Source organism: Dermacentor silvarum, chromosome 4, assembly GCF_013339745.2.
Source record: "Dermacentor silvarum isolate Dsil-2018 chromosome 4, BIME_Dsil_1.4, whole genome shotgun sequence".
NCBI classification, from domain to species: domain Eukaryota; kingdom Metazoa; phylum Arthropoda; class Arachnida; order Ixodida; family Ixodidae; genus Dermacentor; species Dermacentor silvarum.
In genome coordinates, this window is record NC_051157.2 from 150,512,463 (window position 1) to 150,534,380 (window position 21,918).

The following is a 21,918-nucleotide window of genomic DNA, read 5'->3' on the forward strand; positions in this document are numbered from 1 at the left end:
TAGCACGTTGCAAAGTAATGGGGCTCGGCCAGGACCACAGAAAAATTCGTATCATCCGGAAATTCGTATTAGCCGTGATCGTATCACATTGAGATTCCACTGTACATGGTTGGTTTCCCCATTTGTCACCATGCTGGTTTGCTTACAGATTTCTTCGTTCTGCTGTCTACTACGACTGTCTACTTGAAATTTTGTGATAGACAAAGCAACAGAGCTGTTTTGCATTTGCCTGTGATGCAGCCAACTTGTGTCATGCTGCCGGAAAGTGCAGGTGTCACATACGACCTTGAGTGCGTGACACTAGCAGTTTAATATGTGCTGCGCGAACTCGCTTGGCCACTTAGCTGGTCACTCAGACACCTGAATGCTGCTTTTGTGATCATCAGCACAGTTGATGCACATGATCTTCCTTCCCAATCGCCTATGATGGCTGCCAACAGGAGCATAGTGGCTGCAAGGCTCCCTCGACGGTTTGCACCCCTCCGCCACACCAGCCATTGGCATATTTGCATGATGGCCAATTTTCGCCATTGCCAAACTGACAAGATAGCTAGTTCTAACCAGTGCCGTTATGCTCGAAGTCACCAATCAAAAGCCACGAATTGGTGCTCAGTCGACGAAGATCTCTTTGCAGCAGCTGAATGGTACTCAGAATGCCAAGAATCTTCCTCGCCACTGAATGCGACAGTACGGCTGACAACCTCATAGTGGCAACTCTGTTTGCAGCTATGTTTGCAACATTGCACGTGCACGCATGCCCACCCTTCTAGGCCTTAACGTGGCAGTTGTGAACGCATCCCACTCATTTATAACAGCTTTTTTTGTTGCCCTTTCTCTCCATCAGATGCCAGCCTCAAAAAGTCCCCATAAGCAAGTCCTGGGATGTACCTATATAAAAGAACTGTAGGAGCGATAGCCAGGGCATTGCTGTTGGCACAGTCCGAGCTGAGAGGAAACATTCAGGTGAGGGGGAACCGGAAAAGCAAATATTTCAGCCATTATATCTCCGCTCATGCTACGTCCCTTTCAAAACAGTCTTCGGGAATAAAATCCTTGAAAGGTACTGCACTCGCTTCGGCATGTCACTCAGGATTCATAAAAAGGTGTTTCTGGGCACTTTTAAGATCTGAAGGCTCCACACTTTCATTCTTTTCACCAGCAGAACATTCTGCGTGCAGCTGCTATGTCATAGCAAAGTACAGTATAGACCACTTATAACGTAACCCTGCTTATAGTGCAGGACCGGATATAATACGGTCTTTTCAGACTCCCGTTAATTTTCCCATAGCACTCTTATATTATGCATATCGCTTATAGTGCAGTTGCGGGACACGAAATACCGGTTACAGTGCAGCTGTCTGGAAGTTCGGCAGTCACCTAGACGGCAAACGCTCCCCTCAAGCCACAAATACCGTATTTACTCGAATCTAACGCGCGCTTTTTTTCGCCATAAAACAGGTCCAAAAATTACGTGCGCGTTAGAATCGAGTATGACCCTAAATCTGCGTTACCATATAGCCGTCAGCATTTCAAAATGGCCGCCTCACACGCGCGTCGAGCCTAGCTACTCTTGAGCCTAGCTACCGCAGCTTCCTCCATGTGCTGCAGTACACGTGCTAAGGCAATAGTCTACTGTCTGTCTTCACGTTCTCTGCATCTGCTCTATCAGCATGAAGTACCGAGTTCATCATGATGCCACATTTAAAAGGAAGGTGATCATGTGTGCGGAGACGGACGGAAATCGGGCCGCGTCACGGGCGTTCGGAGAATCCGAAACTTTCGTTCGGGACTGGCGCAAACAGAAGGAGAGGATTTTCGCCAGCAAAGCAATGCGGAACGGTTTCAGTGGACCGAAGCAGGACGTAATCTGCGACGATACACTTGGGCGATACGATCGCCTTGGCCCTATCTTGAAAGCAATCTGCGACGGGGAAAGTCCGCCGCGCGCCGTGTTTTCGCCACTTATAGGTCGCGTTCAAGCAAGAGGCATGAGAGCACAAAGGTCAATTCGCTCACTGCGCTTCGTCACTCGAGCGTTTTAACTGTTCGTTTCCACGGTCAATGAGCGAGATGTGTTCATGTTTGCTTGTGCACGCGTGACACCGTGCTTGTTAATTTATTTAGTAGGCGAATACGGAACCTACAGCACAGTGACAGCAACGGCAGAATTGCACCTGGAGTGTCTATTATCGCAATAAAATAGTTGTTTTGGTTATAGTGCGGATATTCACGACTCCGGCGACTCACGTTATAAGCGGTCTACCCTGTACTAAATAAAGCAAAGCCTTCTGGTCTTCAGCAGCAAGCTATCAAGAAGGAAACTATAAAGAAAAGAATTTAAGACAGTTTTTCGCACATTGTTTTCATGAGCATGTGACTGTTGTTCTCACCTTGGGGTCAGCCAAGAACGAGAAGGACTAAACCCCGGAAGTGCAGCACAAACATCTGCTGGCTGGCATCAAACTCTGAAACGCAGAACAGAGAGCATTCCACGTCAAAAAGATTGCCCTGATATGGTTGTTTTACTTTAGGAAGGTTTCCCATTAATGCACACGTCCAGAGAACAGTAAGCCCTCGTTCACTCAAACTCCCCTATTTCAAAATTCCAGTCAGAAAGCTTTTCTTCAGGCTCTGTTGGCACACAAGCGCATCGTGTATTTTCACGTGAGTCTTTCACTTGACAGAATTTCCTGCAGATGCCAAGTATCTTGAAACAATTAATGGCTTTGAAAACGCTGTGATTGATGTTGAACTCTACTCCCGATCGCAAATGTAGCCACCACGCATGAGAAAACAAAGTCACTGCCAGCAACATTTTTCATCAACATAATCTGAATAACCTGTGTTCTCATTTTAATAGAGATTTTTAGTTTGTCCGTAAGCTTACTAACGTTTGCAGAATACAGTGTTCATTGACAGCTGTACGACAGCAACAGTGCTGGTAGCGACATCTGGTGATGTAGTGTCGAACCAGAGAGCACTCAAAACTAATACTGCAGTGACCCAAATACTCTACCATTTGTGTAAAGCGTTGGTAGTGACATTATTGTTAGCGTGCAGCACTGTTACAACCTTTTTTTTTTGACAGTAACACTGACACGACTCAAACGTTTTCACACATTATAACACGATTTCGCTAGAGCTTTGCTACTGCCGCCTAAGGCTCCGGCAATCTGGTAATCTGCAAAAGTTCAATAGTTTACAGACAAAATAAAGCTCTCTAATTTTTAGCAGGAGGTAAGGCAAGATGAATGAGTGTTTATGCAAGACAGAAAAGCACGGCTGCAGGGTTCGCAGCCACTCTAGTGGAAAATGTTGAAGGCTGCTTGTGAACTTGAAAGACTTTGACAAAAGATTTTCAAGCAGTAAAGTAACATTGCTTGGCAGCTTCAGAAGAAGACTGCCTTTACCAATGAGAAAAAGTTTTTTGAAGATGAACACAAACACACACACACACGAAACTAGTAAAGTGCCATCAACCACCACAAACAGTGTGCCTTCCTACCACTAAGCTGCTAAATAGGTTGGATTCACTTGTCTTTAGGCTTGCATGAACTGGCACCTCATCATGGGGCAAAGTGCACACAGCATTTTGCAGCTCGTGAACGTATTTGTGAAGATACTTGCAAATACACATGCAGCCAAGTGAAAGGTGGGAAACCATACCTCCGGGGTGAGTGGCGCCGAAGCAGTCGTCAATTTGCTGCCTGGTGGGCAATACCTCGGGCGAGCAGAAAGTGCTCCCGCTGCACCAACGAGCAGTTATAAACACCATGTCAACCCTCTGCAAATGCCACAGCTGACACACAAAGATAAACCAAGGGCTCAATTATCTTCCGAGATTGCTCACTATTTAGAAGAAACACTGCAGTTCACTAAAAACAAATTGCAAACACCTAATTAGTAACAGCGTTCAGATTGTTCGTTTCACTTGCTACAAAACATTTCAGCATAGAATTATTGGCTATCAAGGTTATTATTATTATTACTATAAATAGAATGGCATCAAGCGTCTGTCCCCTCAGTAGGCCTGCAAGGCTGCAACCCACTTCCCAGCAAATACTTAGTTTCAATTTTGTCTGCATGCATATGGTGTAGGCAGCTAATAAAGCAATCCTCGCAATGACTTTCACTATGTCGCTGTTGCTGCAAAGGATTCTGGTAGTAGCAGTCCTTAGCAAACTGAAGGGCTACTATGGTTTGAACCAGAAATTTTGGTTTTACTTCTTTCCCATCTTGTAGTTGAACAGAGTCCACCCTGGAGATGACGGGGAAAGGGAGGTCGGAATATAAAAACTTCACAGTAAAAGTAGTGTTGAAGAGGTGCTAGCTAAACACCCCTCCCTCACAAAAATTTAGAGTAAAAACTTAAAGAGTAAAAATTCAATTAGCCTCCGCATCCGAATGTAGCAAAGAAACAGCAACTGCCAACATCATGAAGCCAGAAGGAAAGGAATGCAGGTGCTGTGAATGTGCTAAAATTAAATCAAGTTCGGAGTTTTACGTACCAAAACCAGAATCTGATTATAAGGCATGGCATAGTGGGGGAATAGGCATTCATTCTGACCACCTGGGGTTCTATAACATGCACCCAAAGCACGGCACAAGAGCATTTTCGTATTCCACCTTCATTGGAATGCTGCCGCTGTGGCTAGGATCGAACCCCCATCGTCGTCTTCAGCGACTTAACACCATAGCCACTGTGCTACCCCGGCTGATTGTGGCAAGATATCGGCAAGCGAGTTTTCCCGCATCTTCATTAAGCTTTTTTTTTCTGGGTTTGGCTATAAGTAATGTGATAGCATGCAAGGCTTTGAGAAACTTCTTTGAGAGTGATGTCAACGTCAATACCATCTGCGCACAAAAATGTGTCATGAGTGTCTATAATAAGCATCATTTCATTGGATTAAATGCAGATAAATCACGATGAAGGGCAGCACGAACAATGATGACATAGAGGCAACCACACAGGACAAGCACTAATGAATGTGGCTGAAGTTACTCTCTTCACTTTCCTAGCTCCATGATTTGCCTGTCGTATGAGGCTTTTGCATTATGAGTGGGTTTCCTGCAGCAAATTAACCCTTTTAGAGCGAGACGTATAAATACCTCAAGGAAAGCATTCTTTCTCATCCAAATGTGCAACATACGTCGAGAATAAGCACACTCATCGAAAAGAAAAGAAATATATCGGGCAAACTTTTCCAGCAATAGGGGGGGCAACACGAGGCAGAACACTGGAAGCACTCCTTACCCCAAGCCACCCATGGTTTCATTTGTAACTTGCACCGACAGTTGTCGTCGGATGTGAAACATTGGTGTACTTTGCATTTGCTTTACATTATCTGTATGGCACCACTGCAGCTAGAGATCTTGCATCGGTATGTCTCCTCTGACCGTGCTTTCAAAGGAAAGTGAGCCAAGTGCCAAACTACTTCTTCCCCATCCTGTGTTCCTACTCTAATCCACTAAATGACATCTGCTAACTGTCATTCAATGTTGCCCAAAGCATACCTGCCAAGTTTGGAGAAACTAAATGCCGGAGATCTTCCGAACTTCATTACAAGTTTATTTACACATATACAAATGACCATATGAACATCAAGGTCTCACTTTTGAAAGCATTGATGTTGCTAATTTTGCCTTCAAAAAGTATTTAAAATTTAATTAAATTCTCGGGTCTTACGTCCCACAACCACCATCTGATTATGAGGCACGCCGTAGTGGGGAACACCGGCTTAATTTCGACCACCTGGGGTTCTTTAATGTGCACCCAATGAATGGCACACCGGCGTTTTTGCATTTCGCCCCCAATTAAATGCAACCGCCACGGCCGAGATTTGATCCCGCAAACTCATGCTTAGCAGTGCAATGCCAAAGCCACTAAGCAACCACGGCAGGTGTTGAGAAATTTTTCAGATAATGATTGATTGTAAGAAATTCTATTTCTTTCCCATTTTGCGAGGTTGACGTTTCCCAGCGTCTTGGACGAGCGGTACAGCGTCCTAATATTTTTCACGATGTTAAATTGCCGCTCGCACTCTGCATTGCTCTGTGGTATCAACAAATTACCCAGCGTCACTGCGGCTGAGCACTACATTCAAAATACTTGAAGATAGTTTTTGCGCCTAGCGCTCTTGCTTTTAAACCCATGACTGACCGTAGGCCTACGCAATGCCAGAGCGGCTGACGCCGAGGAGAACGATGGAGAGTCTAGTGTTGCTAGTTGCGGAAGGCGGCTTTTGCTGGCTAGCTTAATGAGACTAGGACCACTAGGGCACCCAACAACCCCGTCAGCGTAAGGAGCGGCTCTGCGGTTAACGAAATAGCGCATGTATAGGATTTTCCTACTACTTTCTTAACAATGTTTTCAGCGATGAACTGGATTATTTATTTCCTTTTTATTTATTTACATCATACTGCAGGCCGTGTGGCCTGCAGTATAATGCAAATGATGGATGTGATGATGGATTAGATTGGGTCGGATTTTTTTTGCCAATGCGGCCTGACAAAGCGCCATACGCAGGCACGGGACACAACAGCAATTTCCGGGAGATTTTCCTGTCAACCGTACATCCGGAAGAAATGGTCCAAATCCGGGAGTCTCCCGGGTAATCCGGGAGACTTGGCAGGTATGCCAAAAGCATTTATTCCTATACTCTATAGTCAGTACGAGAACTCGGAAAGAAAAATAGTTTTTCGCTGGTCTCTCGCCTGTAGGCAACACTCGTCTACAAAAAGTTAATGTTACCCAACTAGCTCAATACTGGGCTTCTGGAACCAAACTTCCGTCACAAGTAAATTTAAAAGTTAAAGTAAACTTTAAAATGAACTGCCAGCTTCATGGCAACATACTACTCCAAGAAAAACAATATCACCTCAGGTTATTGTGTTCTAAAAGTATACACTTACCCATAGTGTTCACAATGTCTAAGTGCCATTATCGAATCGTAACATATAGGAGAGGTGACAGATCGAGTGCTCACCAATATGTCAACTTGACCTTGGACATGTCGGTGACTTCTATCACCTGCAGAAGAAAAAGGCTACGTTGACGGTACAGCCTTACAATGATGCAGCACTTCTGATATTGAGTTCTTCAGAAGCCAAGGGTTCCATAGACTGCTTTTCTGGGCTATTTAAGCTAGCAAATTTATGTCTCAGCTTTCCATAAAACAAAATCATTTACTAGCAGTTAAAAAAATGCGCACCCTGCTTTGTTGGGTGCGGTAGAGGAAACTATACCATGTTTAATACATAGCAGGACACGCTGTGCAAGCTATGCAAGTAGTGCAGTCCTAAAAGTCTCACTCGGCTTATTTCACAGTCTGGTTGTTCAGGTCTGCAACACTTACTAAGCCCCAACTACTTCACGTGCTACAACTACAACTTGTGGACGTCATGTTCCATCAAATCGAGCACTATTTGCACACCTTTGTGGTTCCAGTATGTGACATACTTTGTTTTGGTCGCAAGTGTAAGTGGTGCACTGTGGCTGCTGGTTTTGTAAACGTGTCACTTCCCTTGTACAGTGGTAAATACATTCGGGTTTTAATAATTCTGTCATACTTCACAACATAATTGTTTCATTGATCTGCATGATCCATATCTATATCCTTTTTTTAACACATGACACTATTTTTGGGTCATGAACACGAGTAATAGGAGGAGTCTCCTTTCCGGCCTTCATAGCACTGCCCGCTATGCGTGAAATGGGGTATATGTCCCTTAAATTTTACGTCCTGGACTGCCCAGGACTGTCATAAGAAATGCCTTATGCCAAGAGTGTTAGCATACGCAGCACATTTGGCAGCCATCGGCAGTCTAGGACGACAAATAAGAAACATTATGCCTTTAATTTAATGAAGCTGGTACTAAAGCAAATAATTATTGAGGTGCATTTTTTTATCTTTACAGGCGTCTGACTTATGAGCAGATTTCTCCAGGCTCACAGAGTTCTAAAAGCCTCAACTTTAACGGAAGGAACACGAGCAGCAATAGATGAATGCAGCAATCAATTTCAGGCTGTCCAGACAGCTGTCTCACCTTTAGCCTCTGCGAGCTTGAGTCGAAGCTTAGCCGGATTCCATCCTCTGACAGGAGGATCACGAGATCACTATCCAGTGGGCACTGCACAAAACAAGGCATTAAGGGTTAGCCGTGCTATTTCCCATGTGTTCACAGAGAACTGCAGAGCTGTTTGTACAAATACATTATTATATATGTAAGTACATTTCGTGAATGTGAATTACTAGTGACTACCAGCGAGAAAAATATGCGAAACCGAGATGCTCGACTGTTATTAACAACTTTAAGATTCCAAAAGAATGAAGTTGTTTCCATGACGTCCTCTTTCTTGCAGTTCTTTATTTACAGGCTGTCAAGAAAGCATGTGAAATTGAGGAAAAAATTACATCACTCTGCGCTAGATGCCATCTGGCTTCAAAAAAACAAAGGCAGCATACCCATCGTAAAAAAGCTGACACGTGTTTTGATCCTCTTTCAGCACTGGCCTATCTTGTTATCATTTTAGATCGTGCTGATGTGGCTGCCTGGATGGCAAGTCCAATTGCTTCTCTTTGCAAAGAAACATGCAACCTTTGTTCTTTGGAAATGTGATTGAAACCACTGCAAACCAAAGGCAGAAGCATGCAGCGACACGTTTCTTTTTTTCATATTTCACGGCTTTCTTCAGAGTCAGGAAAGAATTGCGTATAACTTCATGGAAACAACTTCATTGGGTACTGTAGAGCATGCTTTAAAAGTTTTTCAATCACACTTACACCCTAAAACGAATATTCAAAAAATAACAGAATTAAACAGCTAATTAACCAACTAATCGCATTTTAGAAATATCCTGCGCAACCAGAGACAACTAAAGCTATATATGCTGTCGGTCACAATCACCTAAGATGTACCACGTTTTTTTTTTTTTTTTTTGCGCGGTCTGAATTTCGTGAAACACCCAGTTTAAAAGAAATTTCCATTTTCATCTAATATTGTCTTTATATGATTAAGACTAGTAGCAAGGTGACAAAAAAATGGGAAACCTTGACTGGTCGGAATGACGTTTTGAGAAATTGTGGCTCTCTGAATAACAAAATGAGAATAGCTGGATAAACTAAAGCACTGCATATAGCTTGTGCAAAAAATTTATATCTTAATCTACAACCCATGATGGACGAGAATCTAGATAATGGTGAACATTCAATGAAACTTGAAGTCATCAAGTAAGAACAAATAATACACGTTCAGACTTGAGTCATTGAGGAGAGCACTGCTTCAAACTTCCGCGTGAGTATTGTGCTTCAGTTAGGACTCTCCACAGAAATATAACTGCATGTGCCTACCAGGTGTCCCATTCCTGGTATCTTCATTGTGGTCAAAAATAAAAAAATCTGAATAAATGAAGGCACCTCAACTGGTTTTGAACCTGGTACCTTTTGACTTTCAAAAGTGACACACCAACTACCAACTGCACGATCAGCAGGCACTCAGATCAAGAACAAAGAAGCACTCAAAAGGCATATTGAAAGTCATGTGAGGCATCAGGTTTCAGTGTGACAGGTCAATGTGGCAGGATGGGTTTACAGTGGCCTATATTTTTGGCAAGCTACACTGTGAAAAAAAAAAAAAAATGTTTACATCCCTTTGGGCCGCATCATGTCCCCAAACAATAATCGTTGCCTGTCTTTTTCATATTTCCTTCTTTGAAAACTCTGTGCTCGCTACTTTCCTGTCAAGAATGCTATGTCAAGCTGATAAGGCGTTCGCGACCTGGAAAAACAGGGCGTGTAGGGTTAAGAAGGGGAAGAATGCACAAGAGAGATGATTATTATTTAGGGTGCAAGATAAGCCCCCAGAGGGTGCAAACTTTGTCTGGAGTGTAGCTGGCAAAATGGTCAATACTTCCATGGGCAACCTGAGCCATATTTAATAGGAACCAGGTAAAACACCCAGTTTAAAAGAAATTTCTATTTTCATGCAATCTGTGAGCCACATGTCTGGGCAGCCGGGTCTAGAGTACCAACCTCATGAGTATTACAAGCAACCTGTGCCCACCTGTTCATTGTAGATAATCTGGACACCCTTGATGATGCGGAATTGCTGCTGCAATATGTGGACCACCTGGCTAAATGCCATGCCTGCAAATGAAAGCCCACAAACACAGACAGTCAATGACATAACTCCAAAGGGAACCTAATGTTGGGTTAAATAGGTCCTGTTCATTAACCCCACCAAATGGCATGAAATATGCCATTCACAGGAAGGCACTCGTGCCTTCACGAATAATGAAGCCCTTGACAGTGTACAGCTTGTTCAGATCCAGAAACATGCCACTTGTCTATCACGTGCCACAAGTGAAGGCGACGAGACAATACATGCAAACAAGACACACACCATATCTCTTCTGCCATAGTGAGCACTGTTCTCCATATTGAATGAAAACAAGATAGCCCAGCTTCACACTCTCCTGCCATCATATGCCTCCATATCAGCAGCCTCCATACCACTTATCTAATCTGTCAGAAGCTTTTGATTCAATTCAAAACTGCACCAGCAAGGTTTGTTACTCAAACATTCCCTTGTAACTGCTTGTCGGACAATTTGGAGCTAGTGACACAGCTCTTCCATCCCTGCCACATAACATATATACTATAACGAACTGCCCCATTGTATATCCCATTGACAGTGATTTGACAAGAGTAGTCAAAGATTGAACTTGAAAACTATACTGGATTGCATCTGAGAATGAAAAAAAAAATGTCCCCCCCCCCTCCCCTCCTTCAATTTTGGGACATCTGTGGACTTTTGTGCAGGACTTGAGCATGAATGACTCACGCTGTTTGGATTATGAAAATGAACAAGAACGACAACAAACAGGAACCTAGAGAGTTCAATCAGAGCACAATCCAGCTGGCTGCAAAGGAATGTGCTACAGCTGCTATAACTTGTCACGCACTCCTCGTAACATCAGGAAGTGCAATAATGCACTCAGAGCGGCCAGTGGAGATCCCAGTCTGGACATTTGCAAACAAATTAAACAAGCACAGGAAAGCTGAACGGACAAGCACTTGATCACTTCCTCTTCCCCCCCCCCCCCCCCCCCCCGCCTTTTTTCTTTTTTGCTGATGTGAGGTGATGGTGGTGAGGCTAAGTTGGGGCGACGGTAGGAATGATGTAGTAATAGGACCCCACTGCCACAGCAATGTACCTGAGCCAAGCTAACTGTTGAGCAAGCTGCTGCACATACGCACAAACAATTTAAACGAGCACAAATTTGATACAACTCGCCACAGTGAACCAGCGGCTATGGCATTGTGCTGCTAAGCCCATGGCCCATGGGTTCAATTCTCAACCAGGGCCATCGCATTTCGAGGGAGGCAAAATGGAAAAAAGCGCATGTACTTAGAGAATTACGTGCACTTTAAAAAAAAGATAGGTGGCCAGAATTAATCCCGAGCCCTCTACCACAGTGTTTCTCATGATGCAGTGCGCAGTTTCGGGACATTAGACCACAGAATTATTTTTTTTTTTTTTATACAGTAGACCTCACTACAATGAAGTCATATCTGATATGAAAATACGTTCTTAAATCCAATATTTGTTATACGCACATAATCGTCACATGCCAATATCGGCTCAGAATTTCAGATTTACTTCCATTACAATCCAATAATTGTTTAGATTTGTGTTTCTTATATCGGGGTTTGGTAAGGGCCAAAGAAGCTGAGCAGACAAGGACTTCACTTTTGTCACTTATTCACGGTGCTGTGGCAGTGTGATCAGTTTTGTTTTCACGTGACACATGGATCACTTGCTTGTGCATGAATGCCAATGGTCTGAGCCTTGGGGCTAATTTCAGGCTACAATTAGCCCAAATGACTGAAACATAATCTGCTGTCCTCAACCAGGATTTTACTGTTGAAGGCAATGATACCTGTTGCGAGGAATTTTACCGCAGTTAATGTTTCACCAACTTCACAAGCAGGATAGCAGTTTGCTAGCTTTGTCTTGGGTTTCCCAGTGCTCTGTTGGCACTGGCGTTGACAGATGCTTGGCACTGTCTCTGTGGCCTCTTTTAAATCAAGCAAAGCATGGCCTCCGAACGATACTCGGTGCAGCCGGGAACCCTTAGCCACAGACTCCCGTGCTAAAATGACTAGTGGGAATGCAGGGGGCAATGAGGGATATGCCAAATACCGGAAGCAGGCTTTTCCACATCATTAGGTCAGCCTACACAAGATGGCCGAATTCCAGCTCAAGGCCCCTTTGAGCCAATGATAGGCTTGCAATCAGTGAGGAAGTAGTAAGGAAGAGATGATGGCAAGGACAGTGGCCTAAGTTCAAGCGCACGGGATTTCCACATCGAGGGCGATGCTCACATTCTTGTGTGGGTTAAACGAGAAGTGCGGGGAAGCCCACTTATAGAATTTTACATATCCCTTGTTAAACCACCATGGGATCGGAGGGTAGTGCGTGGATCTTTCTACGATTTGGCATGGATTCATTAGCTGCATTCATTGTTCTTTTGTGGTGTATCTGTGTAGTGTACTGCCTAACAATTATTTTGCGTAGTTAAATGTTTAGCACTCAAAATAAATTGCATTGCACAACCTCTAACGCATAAGTAAATCCCAACCATTTTCAAGTTTACACGTCGTTAAATCTAGATGATGCTTCCGAAGGCAATGCTCACCAAGTAGAATTGCTTTTTTTTTTTTTCACTCTAAGGAATTCTTTTTGCTTGTTATGTACTGAAAACCCTTGAATGGTGAAACTTAGAGAGGCTAACAAAGACTTTATTGTCATATGAAGCTTTTACGATTAGATATACACATCACAAATGTTAATATTTTTATGTTAATGTTAACCTGGTCTCCTGAAGCCACGAGCATGCAGTTCAGGTAAATCCATGTACCGGCCAACAGCCATATCGGCAGCACATGTTGACACTAGAGTCACATTTCTCTCTAATACTCTTTGTACAAAGCTCCATGCCAAATATCTGAGGCCATGGTCACACAGCAGAGAAATGAACCTCAAGATCAACCTTTCTATTTACAGTTCACATTGAAGAAATGTATTGCTGCATGCAAAAAAATATTTTTCTTATATTAAAATTTATCTTGGTACATAATAGCCTTATCGGCTTATCTTAATGTTATGTTTTAGGGGGGCTCCCTTGACTCCCTGGTACAGCAAAAAGATAACGAGATTCTGTTGGCACACAACTATGCGGCAGTCAGGGGCGCGAATTTTGACAACGCATGCCTTGTAACAAGAAGTAAATCAAACGCAGCAGAAACGCAGATGCACTAGGCAAAATTGCTCTCCATCATCCGGCAAATCTTTCTAAAGACATTTGAACTCAATAAAAAATTACCTAACCAAACGAATCTGAATCAGAAACAATGATAGGACCAAGCACCAGATCATATTTCCACTGCAGTTCAATTGTTTGAGCAATGTGCCATGAGAAAGGAGCAGAAGGAAGGTGACATCACACGACTGTGCTCCTGTGAAGCCGCTGCAAGCTAGCGATTTTGCTTGCATTTTTTGTTTCTTATCTCTAGATAATCCCAAAATGTGACAGGAGCACTTTCAACTGTCATGTTTCATCATCCGTTATTTCGACTCTGCCCCACTTTTCGTCCAGCTAACTGAACTTGTAATCAGCAGCCTCGACAATTCTCTCACTGTACTTCTCGCGCATGTCGTAACAAAATGTGAAATGAAAACAGAAAGAAGCAATACGACTGCTTGCTTTCTTTTGGTTAAGGCATTTCACAACAAGTACGGACTCGAGTCTTCTTTCTTTAACATAGCAGCTTGACAATCTAGCGTAGCGAATACAAGGAAAAATTTTTTATGCAAAAGACATTAACAGAAACACCACGTGAAAGTGAGCCACTAGTGACATAACGTCTTCTCACACTTAAGAAGCATCAGGCGACAAAGGTAAGAACAACAAGATAATTCATGCACAACTGTCAACACGTGATACCAGGCAGCTGCACACACACACACAAACACATGCACCACGTCGTGAACACGGGAAACACAAAACAGCGATAAGGACTGAGGACGCACATGACTGCTTAGATAAGCGAGGGGGTAAGAAAAACACGGCTTAAGAGAATGACAGCACCCATATGCAGCGTTCCGCGCGGCACACCGACTGCCTTGGCGAGGACGGGCTCTGTGGGCGACAGCATCGCTTCGTCGACGCTCCTGCTGCTCGAAAGGGCGAAGCAGGCACTGGCTGGCGACTGCGTGCGCTGGCATAGGCGGACGGAAACAGAGGCGACGTCTACTGCTGATACTGTGTCGCTGCTGCACGGACGTCGTCGTCTTCCGAGACATCGACGGGCTCCGCAGTTACTGATCGCCCGCGGGTCAACGGCAGGCAGCTGTTTCGCTCGCCTCCCTCCTCTCTCCGCGCGTAAGATGACGTGTTCCGCGGCGAACAGCTGTTTTTCCGCGACTCTCTCGCGCGTTTCCAATGTCGAACGACGCGGCTAAGCTGTACACAGCAGCAACGGCTGCGATATCGGCCTCGTGACGTAGTCCCGCGTACTACGCCGACTTGTTGCTGCACCCTCCTACGGACTCGACCCCGAACGGTCTGGACCGCCCGCTGGGTCGCGTCTCGGACAGGTCTCGACAGCGACGCGACATCCCACACACGCTCTTGTCCCCCCAGTACTGATCTCTCGCGCTTCGCGAAACAAAAGTTCCCGAGGTTATCGCGGTCAGCTGGCTCTCTTAACGGCGCGCCCAGGCACACTGCTTGCGAGGGAAAAAAGAAATTAAAAAAAAGGAGAAAGAAACCTGGCGAACAACGCTTGGCGAAATAGCACGCAAGGTCGACCACTCGCTCGCCGATTTCTCCGGCGAAAATAAGGGCCCCCCCGCTTCGCCCAGATGAAGGGGAAGCATTAAAAAAACACACGCACAACGCAACACGTTCTCTCGCTCGCGCGGTCGCCTGCGAGCGATTCATCTGGGCGTGAACGTCGCGATGCCAGCGGGCTTGCAGCGATCAGCTGGGGCTCGCAGACGAGGGCCGTAAGGACGACTCGCAAGCACGGCGCGTGAGCCCTACGACGTACTAAAATTTGCTCAGATCTACGCCGCTCGATTCTGGATTTGGAATAGTTTGCGTTGGTCACTCGGCCAGCATCGTCAACCGGAATCGACAGACAACGTGACCACGCTGACCACATACTCACTACGCCGTAGACTGCCGTTGCGCGAAGAAGGGGTAGCAGTTGCAGACGACAGAGGAAACGGTGCACTTCGAATCAAGTGTCGCACTCATCACACACAAGCACACACGGACGAGCCAAAACGCAGAAAGAAAAGGATGGACGCGCACACAAAATGCACGGAGTCGATCCCACGATGGGCGTAGTTGGTACTCACCGAGAACCAGCTCCCAGCCTTCATTGCCTAGCGACTTCTCGGGAACGACGTCGAGCTCGAGCATGATGAAGGCGCGCCGAAGGCTTTTTCACGCTTGATGCTGCTGCTGCGAGGTGCACGCACGACTCCTCTAGTACCGCATCAGCTGCGGTTACGCGACGACGGGTTCGGAAGGGAAGAGGTGAGAGAACTGAAAACAAAGCAGCGATTCCGCAGCGGTTCACTCTTTGTCCGTGCTACGGGCAGCCATGTTGGCTCGCCTTTTGTTGTTGTCTTTCGGAAAAGCTTGTCAGCTGGCTGGACCTGGCTCGCTCAGCTGCTGCGGCAAGCGTCGTCGCTGGTTATTTCCGCTCCTTTGATAGCACGGCGCCAGGGGGCAACAGCGTTGCGTAATCTGCTGGCCTCTGAGACTACCAACACGACGCAGTTGCATGCGCAGTGGACTACGCATCGAAACGCAATCTCGGAGGCCAGAATCGCTCTCAAGGAGGTTTTTGGCCGCTCTGGGGTCTTTCCATCTGCAGCGGCACGAGGCGCGAATCGAGATGCGATTCAAACAATTGAATTTAGGGCGCGGTTACAGTTGCAAGACACTGTAGCGCGGTTTGAGCAGCCAGAAACACACAGGCACGAAAATAATTAGGAGAACCGCTTGTTTGACATTTCCGACGTTCGAATGCACCGCACCTACCAGTTTAAATGTTATTTGAATAAGCTGACAGGCACGAAGTCGTGTACTTTCCGGTCACTGTATCAGTGTAGACATCAGAAAAAATTTCCGGGAACGTTTAAAGAAGTGAAAACAATAATCGTAAAAGAATGTAATATTCTTTTCCATAAACCACAAGCCTAAGACCTAATTTGCGCAGTTTGACTGCAGAAATAAAAAGCTTGGCTTATAGGACACTCATAAGGCATATTATAGAGCGTGCTAAATTAGTTTGGGTTCCATACACAGTAACAAATCACCAAAACTAGATAGAGTACAGCGCCTAGCCTCAAGTTTTATCTGTTTTATCTCAAGTTTTATCGTCACTTCCATTCTACTGCAGATTTTTGCAGGTCAGTAAATGTTAGAGCTAAAGACGAAGTTCGAGACACTAAAATTTATTTTCATAATAATTCACAATGAAGTTCGCCCGACTTCTTTAAATTTCAGCAGATTTAGCTTTGAAGAAGTCGGCATAGTATATATAAAGTTTTAGCGCTGCGTCAATCGATCATTTATTTATTATTATGGCGCAGCTAGGCCCCTAAAATTGCAGTCTTTTTGTTGTTGTCATGTGTACTACTAATCATTGTGCACTATGTTGTCCTTACTATGAACGTGAGAAATTTCGTTTTTACATTGAATTTTACTGCCCGTTATGCTCAGAATGGAAACCCAACCGAGTTCCTCGAAAGAAAGCCTCGCAGTTGAAGAAAAATACGACAGAGCGGCTGCCCCGGAAGGGCGGTGGTCCCGGGTTCGAGTCCCGGACCAGGATGAATTTTTCTTGAACTGCGAGGCTTTCTTTCGAGGAACCCGGTTGGGCTTCCATTGTAGCAAACTGCTACATTTAGGTGGATGTCTCAGTTTCTCTTTAATTACTTATCTCCACCTAGCGGATTTCCGCTGAACTATTACGTCATACACTTGCCTTTGCTTCGAGTTGTCGACAAATTCGACTTCGCCCTGCCATCTGCTAGCCGCCTGGTTAGCTCAGATGGTAGAGCGGCTGCCCCGGAAAGGCGGTGGTTCCGGGTTCGAGTCCCGGACCGGGACGAATTTTTCTTCAACTGCGAGGCTTTCTTTCGAGGAATCCGGTTGGGTTTCCATTGTAGCAAACTGCTACATTTGGGTGGATGTCTCAGTTTCTCTTTAATTACTTATCTCCACCTAGCGGATTTGCGCTGAACTATTGCGTCACAGTTTCGAAATGAAATCTTTTTGATAAAGTGGGACGACATTTTGTTGTGCACATCAGCTAATGAAGCATATCAACGTTTTATAGTGAAATTTTGCTCCATACAGTAAACACTTTCCGTATAATGTCACTAAAAGGCCCAAACACAGGCGTAAGCCATGGATGACATCGCATATGCTAAAGATGATACGGATTAAAGAGAAACTATACGAAGCATTTTTGAAGAATCGTACCACTGACGCTTTGAAAGACTTCAAGCAATACAGGAACAAACTCAAAAAAAGTTGTCGCAGTTTCACCTGAAAGGCGAAGCATCAATTGCGAAAGCAAACTTGTAGAGAGCTATACGGAGTAATAATATTAGCTTTATCAGCTGTATAAACTTGGACATGCAGCAGCATCGGCAACACGCCGAACTGTTGTCGACGCCATCGGTGTTTTGCCCGCGTTCGCTCAAAATGCGTGCGGCGTTGGTGACTGTTGCCGGAGCCTCTGATATAAATAGGCACTTGGTGCCGCAGCTAAACGTCGCCTCCCTTCCCTCCCCCTCCCCCACGTCCTCTGGCGCGTCGGAAGAAGGCGTGTTTGCTCTACCATAGCCTCCTCTATAGAAAAGTATAGAGGAGGCTATGGCTCTACATATATGGTGATTGTAAAGGAGAAAAGATACGCCTACTTCTGCAGCCCTTAAGCGAGCACGGCGCAGAACGCGCGTTTGTTCTCCGCCGTGCGTTCACTCCCCATGAAAGACGCGCCCCTCGCGCCCTTTCACTCGCACATACAGCGTTCGGCGGCGCGCGGCGACGATTTCATCTCCAAATGACGTCATACGGAACCTCACGGCGACGGCGACGGCAGAAATCTGCTTTTGAGTGTCCATATAATTGCTATCGCAATACTAAGTTCCTCAAGCATGCTAAATCTGAATATTAGAGCACTGCACGGGCTCGGGCTTACCCAAAAGCCTGGGCCCGGCCCGGCCCGTGGGCTGGGCCGGGCCGGGTAGAGCAGTTTTTAGGGGCGAAGCTCCTTATGGCGGCACCCGTTCCGTCCCCGTCGTAGTAGTAGTAGTAGTGTGTAACCAGTCTGAGAAAAATGAGAAAAAAAAGTTGTCGCAGTTTCACCTGAAAGGCGAAGCATCAATTGCGATAGCAAATTTGTAGAGAGCTATACGGAGTAATGATATTAGCTTTATCAGCTGTATAAATTTGGACATGCAGCAGCACCGGCAACGCGCAGAACTGTTGTCGACGCCGTCGGCGTTTTTCCCGCGTTCGCTCAAAATGCCTGCGGCGTTGGTGACTGTTGCCGGAGCCTCTGATATAAATAGGCATTTGGTGCCGCAGCTAAACGTCGTCTCCCTTCCCTCCCCCTCCCCCCCTCCCCCACGGCCTCTCGCGCGTCGAAAGAAGGCGCGTTTGCTCTACATATATGATGATTGTAAAGGAGGAAAGAGACGCCTACTTCTGCAGCCCTTAAGGAAGCACGGCGCAGAACGCGCGTTTGTTCTCCGCCGTGCGTTCACTCGCCGTGAAAGAGCGCGTCCCTCGCGCCCTTTCACTCGCACATACAGCGTTCGGCGGCGCGCGGCGGGCGTTGGCGCTGAGCCGTGCTCCCTCAAGGGCTGCAGAAGATAGCGCCTACCTTTCCCTTAAGAACCACTTATCATCATCGCGCGGCGACGATTTCATCTCGATTGACGTCATACGGAACCTCACGGCGACGGCGACGGCAACGGCGACGGCGACGCCGACGGCAGAAATCTGCTTTTGAGTGTCCATATAATTGCTATCGCAATAAAATTCCGAACCTGTGTCCGTAGCGCGGAATCGAACCAGGGACCCCTCGCTTCCGAGCGCGCGGCGTTAGCCCACTACGCCATGAAGCTTTTCTTTTTTTTTCTTTATTCCCTTCTTTGCAACAATACATACACCCGTACAAATACAGAGCAGGTCACTTGGCGCTACACAATATTAACGCATAATTTGGCTAGACTATGCTACTTTGAAAGGCCTTCAAAGAGGCCACCACAGACACCAAAACGTCAAGCTCCTGAATCCACTCTGGTGGTTCAATCATGTGCCTTAGGGCATCCCGGGTGTACGAAAGACTTTCAACTAGGTGTTGCCTTGCCGACCTTGCATCTACGCGGGCATTCCTGACATCCATGCGCGTTTTCCACACACTGTTCATACACAAAAGCATTATCATGTCAGCCGGCACTCCCTCTGCGTCTGCGCATGGCAAGAAACGAATACCGAAAGGGCTTATCGGCAGTTATTTTTTCAGAGTTCGTTTGAGAACGTCCCACAAGAAAACGGAGTCATGGCAATCCAGGAAGATGTGCTCGATAGTTTCCGATTTGTTACATATGATGCAGTTAACAGACCATGGAACAAATATGCCTTTACTTTGTAGCCATGGCTTCACAGGGAGAGTGCCAGAATGCAATTGAAAAAAGAATGTTTTAGCTGAAGGTCTAACAGGCATATTTTTCACACGTTTCAAAACATTCCGTTCAGGTCCTAAGTTGTATATCGTGCGATATACAGGAAGTGGTAAGAAAACATCTACAGGATCCCGATAGAGTTTCTTTCGCGTCACAGAAGACAAAAATTCATTCGAAAAATGACCTTTCAGTAATGAAAATGACATAACAACTTCCTTCAGAAATGCGATTGGCGTTGGTGTTCGTTCATTACTTGACGAAACAACCCACTCAGGCAACGAAGAACTTAATCTCACTTGAATAACAGTACGCAGAAATATATCACTTTGATCCCGTAAGAAAAAGAACCTACTTACGATCTGTTTCAAAAACAAATGTGTTAGCCCGAGTCCCCCATTCTTCAACGAATGAAACAAGTTACATCGGCTAGTTCTTTCCCAAGTAGATCCCCATATAAATACTGCAAACACTCTATGAAATTTCTGCACCGAAACTCTTGCCATGCATAAAACTTGTAGTACATAATACACTTTTGTAACTAAAAACAAATTGCACGCACTAGCTCTTGAAAACATCAAGAAATTATGCCCACCCCTATTTTCTGTCTGGTCTTTAACTCTTTTTATTTCTTCGCTCCAATACTTTGCACTGTCACGATAATGTTGCAATGGCACCCCAAGGTATTTTGCAGGGATAACGCTCCAATTTATGTTGCAAAAATAGCCGGGTGTCTGTGGCCAGCTGCCGTGCCATAAGCCTAGGCACTTAGTCCAGCTGACAGCACTTCCAGTTGCGGCACAAAAAGAAACAACCTCTTTCATAGTTTTCTCCACACTCTCAGTATCTCTGCAAAAAATTACCACATCATCCGCATAAGCCAGAACTCTAGTCTCAATTCCTGAATAGATAAATCCACGAATAGATTGGCTTCTAATTATTTTCAAACAAAGCGGCTCTAAATACAAGGCAAACAGAAGAGGCGACAAGCAGCATCCCTGTTTTACTGAAGACTGCACTTTTATACTGGCGCTTAATTTTCTATTAATTATTAATTTTGCAGTGCAATCTTTGTACACCATTTTCACTCCATCTGTTATCACTGAACCGGCTTTAACATGTTCTAAAAGCAAGAAAATGATATCATGGACGACTCTATGAAAAGCCTTTTCAAGATCAATTTGTATCATGGCCACTCGGCCCTCCTTTTCGTCACAACATTCCAGTATGGCCCTTGCTGTATGTATATTCGAAAAAATTGATCTCCCTTTGATACCGCAGGTGTGATGGGGGCCCACAAGTTCTTTTATCACAGTTTGCAATCGTCTCACTAGTACTTTAGTGTAAACTTTATAGTCCATATTTGTCAAGCTTATTGGTCTATAGGCTTCAACCACCAAAAGACTCGCTGGGTCTTTCGCTTCAGGAATTAAAATAACGTGCGATGTCCGAAAAGAAGGAGGCGCTTCCTTCCTCTCGTACATCTCACTTATCACACGGTGTAATGCTACAGCTATTTCCCTTTTAAAGCTCTTATAGAAAGCCCCTCCGAGACCATCAGGCCCTGGCGACTTGCCGGGACGGAGATCGTCAATCGCATCTTCAACTTCCGAAAGGCCTATTGGTCTCTCGAGCACTTCACAGACTTCATCTGATACTGTTGGAATTAAGGACAAGAATTGAGTCTTAAAACGTTCGATATCACAGGTCTTTTTCCCCAACAGACTTTCATAATAAGACTGAAATGCGTGCTCTATCATTCCAACATCATTAGTGACTTCCCCTTGATATCTTATTTCCCTTATTTCTTTGGAAGCCGCGTGTTTTTTCTCATCGCACATTGCTCGCTTGGTTGGCGTCTCTCCCATCCATAAATGCTCTGCCCGTGCCCTTAATAACGCTCCCTTATACTTCTCTTCATCCATAACTTCAAGCTCAGATTTAACTTGTTTGATTTCTTTCGTAAATAATCCAGGCGAAGAGCTTTCTGCGCAGAGCATGTATTTTAAACTGAGGTGCAATTCCTTTTCACGTTCTTTTTTTTTATGCTGGACTACACATGCTCTCTCAATTGCGGTAAATTTAACTTCTGTCTTAAAGAGTTCCCATTCTGCAGTGAAACACGCTGACGTAGTG

The 21,918-nt window shown here is 45.2% G+C and overlaps 1 protein-coding gene across 1 annotated transcript in view; it reads right to left on the minus strand.

Annotated features, from left to right (window-relative positions):
• The window catches only part of LOC119450743 (phagosome assembly factor 1-like), a 66,433-nt gene extending 50,656 nt beyond the window's left edge, over nucleotides 1–15,777 (minus strand). Inside the window, 7 exon segments of the mRNA XM_049666179.1 lie at nucleotides 2,391–2,417; nucleotides 2,419–2,465; nucleotides 3,667–3,746; nucleotides 6,987–7,030; nucleotides 8,047–8,130; nucleotides 10,063–10,145; nucleotides 15,430–15,777. Coding sequence (XP_049522136.1) covers nucleotides 2,391–2,417; nucleotides 2,419–2,465; nucleotides 3,667–3,746; nucleotides 6,987–7,030; nucleotides 8,047–8,130; nucleotides 10,063–10,145; nucleotides 15,430–15,493 — 429 coding nt within the window. The 5' untranslated portion in view covers nucleotides 15,494–15,777.
• Between the last annotated feature and the right edge of the window lie 6,141 nt (nucleotides 15,778–21,918).